This window comes from Macadamia integrifolia, chromosome 8, assembly GCF_013358625.1.
Source record: "Macadamia integrifolia cultivar HAES 741 chromosome 8, SCU_Mint_v3, whole genome shotgun sequence".
NCBI classification, from domain to species: Eukaryota; Viridiplantae; Streptophyta; class Magnoliopsida; order Proteales; family Proteaceae; genus Macadamia; species Macadamia integrifolia.
In genome coordinates, this window is record NC_056564.1 from 6,502,372 (window position 1) to 6,510,494 (window position 8,123).

The window sequence follows — 8,123 nt, forward strand, 5'->3', positions numbered from 1 at the left end:
AAAAAAAAAAAAAAAAAAAAGACCCAAAAGAAACAAAAGGAAAAGCTAATACAGTTGTGGATTTATAAAAAAAAAATCATACATATAAATACACCCAAAAAATGATTCACAAGATGTCTATAAAAAAAACTAATGTTACATGCAAAAAGGCCTTTGATGAGTTGGAGAAAGAGAGACTGTTCAGAGACTAGAGCCTGGAGGTACACTGCAGGAGATCTCTGTAACTGGGGTTGTGGAAACAGGTCGAACATCCTTGTCCACCACTGGACTTACAGTAGCAGTAAGAACGTGCGGTGAGGACGGTGGTGGTGGTGAAGGGGATGGTGATGGTGATGGTGATGGAGATGGAGATGGTGGGTTTGGGGCTGCAGGTGTAGGCCAAATGAAGCTCCCGCTGGTTGGTGTGGAAGTAGAAATGGAAATGGGAGAGACTTCTGTGACCTCTTCTATGCCCTCATCGAAGTAAACAACATCCTGCATGGTGAGCTGGTGGTATTCAACAATCTCCCTTAGGAAGCGATTTTCACGTGCATAGATAGAGTTCTCATGTGCCAAACGAGCCTTCTCAGCAAGAAGCGTCTCCAGTTGAAGCCGGATCTGAGATGCAAGCATGGTTATCAGAATTTGAAATAGACATTATCTGTTCCAAAGGAGGCATTCCCAAGCCCCATGATAGTCCTCTACCATAATCGCACATAAGCACTTGCGCATCTTATCACTGATACAATTCATAACTCTCAAGTATGGCACTTGGATAAATGGATCATTGTGGGAGGAAACAGAAGGCACAATCATATTTTACTACACATGTAATCATCAACAAAAGCATTGTCACAACTCCACAACTTCTTAAGTTCAACTATCATGATCATGTCAGACCATATATAATATTTAAAACAGTACAGGCATTTCCACTTTGATATCATTTCGCCCTTTCAATATCCTTCAGGCCAACAACCAGGGCAGATCGCTCCTTACTAGGAGCAGTAAATGGCCTTCACTGTCCATGATTTCATTCATCAGAGCGACATGTTCCTTTAGAATATATTTCAAGGGAAAAAAAATGCAAAACATGCACACCAGTCTAATAATAGAAACAGAGAAATGTGAAAGTGCACCAAAATCAAAAGGTAAAATATTTACCAGTCACAAATTTAAGCATGCCATGAAATTAGTTCTCCCACTATAAAAACTCTCTACCTTCAGCCAACAAATCTGCCCAGCCATTAGTCAATCAGGATATCCAATGGATAACACGTTCAAATAACAAGCAGATGAAAGGTGTTATCCAAAAAGTGAACGAACTCCAGGAGCCACCATGATGCAGACTCGTGGCTGAATCAGCTTGACCAGTCTGGCCAACCATTTCAAGAACCAGGCCCCGAATTGGGATTTGGGTCTAGTAGGATATTAGGATTTTATTTATATTTAATGGGATAATCATGTAAAATTTTATTTTATTTAGGTATGCTACGTAGGAGATAGCGACATAGTATTTGGTTTCCTAATTGTTTTGACTTTCCAAACTAAAACAGGTTTCTTTTATTATATGCATGTAACCTGCTATTGTGATCTAGATTTGAATAATGAATTGCGTTCGTTTAGAGAAGTTGCCTGTGTGGCGTGAGCAGCTGTGGCTGTGTTCCCCCCCCCCCCCCCCAAAAAAAAAAATAGATTCAAGTTTCCCTTCTTTGGTAGGTTTCTTACTTTCTTCCTCTTCCATTTGTTCCTCTTGCTCCTCCTACATTGCTGCTACTGTTCCTTTTCCCTCTTTGCCTCTTTTCCCTTTCCATTATTGTTTCCCTTTACACCTTCGTCTCTCCCTTTTAGCCCCTGTGCTGTTCTTGCCTGTGAATAATGGTACCGGTATTACCAAAGTCTATTCAAACCACAGTCGCCCAGTCCCTTCCCCATTGTAATCTGGATTGAATGAACCTATTTAAATCGGTCAAGGCCCAGGAGTCTCATTTCCTAAAGTATTATCTGTTCTGAGATCGAGCTCTGCAACAAGCTCGTTTCTAGTTTTTCTGTCAGTATGAGTTTCAGAAACTCATTACTGTTCATAGGGAGAAGGGTGGATTGCTCGTACCTAGGTTTCTTAATGAGATTTGAGTCAAGATCCAAAGCCCCCATTTTCAAACCCGATTGAAGCTCTTTTGTTGGTTCAAGGTCAAAAGGTTGAAAAGACCTTCACCCCCCCCCCCCCCCTATGCTTGCCTCTTTAATTAATTTACTTTAATAACCCACCCTTTATTTTTATTGTAATAATTAATTATTTGTTAATGGGTTTGAGGAAAGAAGAGGGAGGGATACCATATTTAATTGGGAAAAATATGACTTATATCTAAACTTAACAAAAGCCTCTCTATTTATAATGAAAATAAAACCCTAAAGGGCTTAAGGGTCCGTTTGGATAACAGCACTAAAACCCAATAACAAAATGATCCATTATTACAACAATTTCATTCTACTGAGTTGCACCTATTCTTCTCCCATTCCCAATTTACCCTTTCCTACTGAGTCATCAATCATACACCCTTTGTTCTCTGACCCTTTTGTTTCTCTCAAAAGGTTCTAGCGAAAAAGGAAAAAAAGAAAAGAAAAAAGAACCCAGTGCACAAGGCTCCCACATTTGTAGGGTCTGGGAGGGGCAAATGTAGACTCAGTAAATACGTTGTTGCCACTGGTTTTTAAATTTTAGCTATTTTCTGATTTAAGTGGGCCCATATCGAACCTAAATAGGGTTTTCAAGCTGGGATCGCATCACACCAGCTGACTTCTTGACTCCTTGATGGTGAGGGATTCAGGCACAGCTACTGCTATCTAAAACACCACTATATTGGCCAATCTCAGACCCCCAGAAAAATACCAAAACCTTAGGGTGCGTTTGATTGAAGGATTCTACCTTATTGATGGTGTTTGGTTCCACAAGAGTCCAATTCCACAAAGAATCAGGCGATTCTAAGATTTCATGTTTTTACACACGGAATGATTCGTATTTGAGAACTTCTCAATAGGAGTTCCCAAATAAGAATCACGTGATTCTCGAGCTGGTATAAAGCAAGGCGATCCTTGAGCGTCGCCATTTTTATCAGGCTGAGACTTTCCATCCAAAGTTCCAAACTGTTCGTCGATGCTGTAGAGGCTACGGAGGTTGAAACCGAACGAAGGTGAACCTCTCTCTCTCTCTCTCTCTCTCAACTCTTCTTCTTCTTCTTCCTCTCCTTCTTTGTGTCCTCCTCTGCTAGCTGCTATTTTTTTTTTCAAATCCCTAAAAAGAGAAAAACCATGGCTGTCAAATTCGTTGCAGAAGAGGAGGTCTGGAATGTAGATGTCGAAGCGGGTGATAAAGGGTCAAAGGAGATCACTCCGTTGCCGCATTGTGTTGGCTCCGAAGCCACAGATCAGAAGCAGAGTGGGTTTGCTCTTTTTTGTGTGTTTTGGGTACCCAACAGTGCATAATGGTGCCATAGCCCAGGTCCGCCGTTGCCGATCTGAGGCCAGCGTTCGTGAAGGAGTATTGGTAAAACCAGTCCCTCGAAGCTGTGAAGCTGAAACACTTGGCCATGAGAGAGAAAGAAGAGAGATTGAATCAATCAATCGAACAGATAAGAACCCAAGATTAATTGTTTTGTTTGGTACCCTTGACGCCATCGGATAGGAGATTCCGGGAATGCATCATGGAATCGAGAGAGATGAGGATACAAGGTATATAGACATTAAAATGAGGACAAACGGAATAACACATGAGAAGCAATGGATGGAGTCACTTGGGGTGGGAGAAAGGAATTGGAACCAAACAGTTTTATTCATGGAGAATCACCATACAGAATCAGTACAAACCAAACAGTTATTTTGTCAAGAATACGACTTTAGGGAATCACATTCTATGGGATTACATTCAATTTCGATACATGTCTCTACAGATTTACCCAATCAAACACCCCTTATGTTTTTCCCATATCCACTTTCGGCAACATTCAATGTATATCCAAGCATAAGTGAAATCATCAATGATCCATACCCATTTAATGTCCAGGATTCAGGTGATTAATTTACAGGCATAAAGGACGAGGATTCAGGGAGGCATTGAATGTGCATACAAGGAGAAAGATATATCGATGTATGCCCTGAAGAGGACACCAACTCATATCAATATCCATGAATCAACTCACAAGATTGAGACTTAGGGAGGAAATATCTTAACCAATGGTACAGGTTAGATTGATATGCTTTAAAAGAGTGCTCAAATGAATCATATAAGGTCCATGCCATGGTATATAACAACAGATTTGAAGAATGGAAAAAATGCAGGCATGTTCAATAAAATCCACACACGCACACACAGGAAAATACATATACATGCATCATAAAAATCAGAACCACGAGAGAAATGCTTTTATCGAAATTGAATTTGTTTTCAGAGAGGGACAGGAAAGCCTACCAGATCATCATCCTCTGGAGTATCCCCCTTCTCATGACTCTCCCTGAGAATTCTATTCTCCTCCTCTAGCTGAGCACATCGCTCCTTGGCAAAAGCCAGATCTGCTTTGAGCGTTTTTAGCTCTCGTAGAAGCAGTTTGGCTTTGGCTGCTGTTGCCATTGCAACCTGTCTCAAAAGAAAGGCCAATCATGTATATTACCAGCAGAAAGATACATTTGGAAAGCCAATATTAATGAAAATAACTGAAAGAATAAACAGCGCATTTTTTTTTTGTAAAAAAAAGGAAAGAATGAACAGGAAATATATGTTAAAATCATCTGCAGAAAACTTAACTAGGTCAAACCAGCTCAAAATGGATAACTAAAAAAGAGTCCGACACCCAAAAGCAACAATTTTAAATTTAACAACTAAATGAACCCCCATAAATCTGAGTTGAGAATTACTCAGTTAAATATCTGATGAAGGTACTGGAACATGCCAGTCACTGAAATAATTCAGACTATTCAGTTATTTTGGTCAAGAAATAAAGGATGGCATCAAATTGATCAAATCAAAATTATTCCAGTTGCATTAAAAATTTGTCATTTGACCACCACAAAATTTAATTGTTTCTGAACAGAAGAACCCAACCAATTTTCACAAATGCCTTTACTATATGATCCAGTGATACACATTTGCCACCTTACGTCGCGGGATGCCTTGAGTTGAGTCTCATGATTCATTTGCATCTGAGCTTGCTGCTGTGGAGCAGATACATCATTGGCTTGGTTCTGTGAATCAGAACCGCTACCCTTTTTCCTGATCTGCAGCCTACGGGTTTCTTGGATGATGTCTGCAGTCCGATTCTCGACGAGTGTCAGACCCTCCTGTGCAATTTTCATACAAATATATCAAAGCGTGGACCATGCTGTAATTATATACACACAAAAAGAAAGAATGAAAATGCACACATAATATATATATATATATATATATATATAGACACACTTAACAACTCTGTTCCAGAACGAGACTGACATTGGAACTTAGACCGGGCTAAGCATTTCAATTAGCATATGCACAATAGTGAACTTGAATTTTTCATTATTTTGAACCTTACCTCCAAAGATTTTCCAATTGTACCACCAAGGTAATTAAGAGAGGAGGTGATTGCATCTAACCCCTTCTGAATTTTAGGATTCTCTAACTTACGACCGCTTTCAGGTGATCGATAAGGCTGCTGATACTGCAATTAGAAAATAAGCAAAATCAGAAGGATAAAGCAATTCAAAACAAGTGACCACTGAATGGACAAAAACCCAAATTTTAAAATTCTAAACTACAGTGAGATGTGGCGAGGGCTGAAGCCTGAGCCTATTGGGTTAACCACCATTGAACACTATTAAATCCCTTCAATCAACTTTATTTATTTTTTTTATCAAAACTCAATCATGGGGCTGGTCTCCCCTTCAGTGTATTAATAAGCAATTGAAAGTTAGCGAAAAAGGAAACCAGTCCATGTGTGAACTGCTTAGAAACCAAGTACCTACCTAATTGATTACAAGGAAAATAGAATCCTAACGAAACAGAAACTCTAATCTATTACTTGTCAAAGCGAAAACACCAAAAATAAAAATAGAAACTAAGACATAGAAGGTCTTCTTGGACTCCCACGCAAGGCAGCAGTTTCTTTTGGAATTTTCTCTTACGCAAGCTGGCTCCCTCTTAGAATCCCACAGAGATAATGGAAATCTGGGTAGATATTCTCTCCCACAAGTTGTCCAAGAAGTCTTCAGTATTCTCTCAAATCTACTCCTGATTATTCTCCATGCAAGCTGATCTATGGGACCCACCAAGATCTTCCAAAAAAACCATCTACCACAAGGAAGTAGTCAGCCAAAAAAAATCCCAGCTGGGCCCCACCAAATCTAATAAGAATTTGGGAAATATCTCCTACACATGCTGCTGGTCGACAGCCTCAAAATAGGTGCTTGATTAAGAATAAAGTAGGAACTAACATGATGGAAAGTTAGCCCCAAACTATGGTCCAGTTGTGAACCAACTTTGGAGTTCCAATTGTGGACATGGTCTACATCATCGACACTTGGTTTTGACCAAGAGCTAGGAGTTTTGCAAGTTTCAACACTGCCAAGGGGATTTTGCCAAAAACTTGCAGTTTTTTGCCAAGTCACTTGATTTCTTCCTACTTTTTGGCATTCATTCATTCAACCTTCTATAGCTTGGATTTGCGTGATTGGAGCTTGAAGGTAACGGTTTCCTTCCCCAAATCTAATTTTTGGAAAAATTAGTACATAGACAGAGTGCTAGGCACAAATATGTGATGGGATATATATGTGCATCATTTGGAGGAGTGTCACTGACATCTTCAGTGCATGCAGCTCATGGATTAGACCTATCAAGAAACTCCATGTGGTAATGAGTGGTGAGTGTTGTATTCTTGAATCCCTCACTAACCTAATGTATGTTTTGGTTGTTTTAATTGGATATTTACATTTCCAGTAGATAAATTATATGTAGTCAGTGTTTATATTAAGGCTAGTGTACGACATCATTCAACGTATACTAACAAACTTGGGTCCAAACCACAAGTACCATTTTGGGAATTTTTTTTTTTTTTTTAATATATAAAAACTAATTCATGGAATAGGTGTAAAATGATAAAAATAGGCAACACAAAAAAAATGATCAGAAACCATTTTTTATGCCTTCAAACCTAGCTTTCAAATTTAGCCTAGAAAACTCCCAGGTTTCGATCGAAACCTGAATATCTCGGTTTCAGCAAGGGTCGAAACTGAAACCTTAATCCTTGTCCAAATGTTGGGATAAGATGATAGAAATAGAAGAAGTAACAGTAAAAAAAAAAATAGAAGAAACAAGGAGGATCACATTTGAGAATAAAACTCTAATCAAATGCAAAGCAGAAATAGAGAATATAAGAAGAAGAGGCATGAGTTAAAGAGAGAAGGATAGGAGGAGAGAAAAGGAAAAGAAGAAATATTCATGGGGAGGAGAAAGAGAAAGACTGCTCACCAATCACATGCACACAATGCAGCACCAAAACTCATAATTCCATTATATAAAACCACCACTAATTGTGGGATAGAGTTCACATATATAATGTTAAAAAAAAAAATCAAAAAAATCAAAAAAAATCAAAAAAAATCAAAAAAAATTCAAAAAAAATCAAAAATAAAAAATCAATCCTAGTTAAACTAAACAACTCTCCCTTCAAAACTAAAAATAACTTAAACTGACCAAATACACAGGTAAAACGGACTTTTTCTAGACTAAACTTACTTCACAACACATGGAACCAACACAATCTTATCCATGTACTTAATCCCATGTACATATTTAAAACCCCTAATTCAAGCTTATAAAAGAGGCTTATTACATCAATAAACCCAAAAGAAAAAATCCCAAGGCCCATGAAACGCATCCATAGGTCAAAATAAAGTCTTCGAGGCCAAAAAACCCATGCTCACCAGGAGGACTCAAGTTCGAGCCTCCTGGCTGTTACCTACTTCCCTCCCTACCTACCAAAAAAAAAAAGTCTTCAAGGCCCAATTGGACATTCTTAACTGCATCATGGAAGCTTGACTATAGGCAAAGGGTTGGAAACAAAGTAATATAGTAATATAGGCAATCAACTCCTTTTTTTTTTTTTTTTTTTTTTTTT

General features: G+C 38.6%; 1 protein-coding gene across 1 annotated transcript in view; it reads right to left on the bottom strand.

Annotated features, from left to right (window-relative positions):
* Positions 1-26: 26 nt before the first annotated feature.
* Positions 27-8,123, bottom strand: part of LOC122085612 — an 11,127-nt gene continuing 3,030 nt past the window's right edge. The window contains exons 3-6 of the mRNA XM_042654097.1: positions 5,544-5,669; positions 5,131-5,310; positions 4,445-4,609; positions 27-597 (exon numbers count right to left, since the gene is read on the bottom strand). Of these exons, the coding sequence (XP_042510031.1) occupies positions 181-597; positions 4,445-4,609; positions 5,131-5,310; positions 5,544-5,669 (888 nt within the window). The 3' untranslated portion in view covers positions 27-180. The remainder of the gene's footprint in view (positions 598-4,444; positions 4,610-5,130; positions 5,311-5,543; positions 5,670-8,123) is intronic.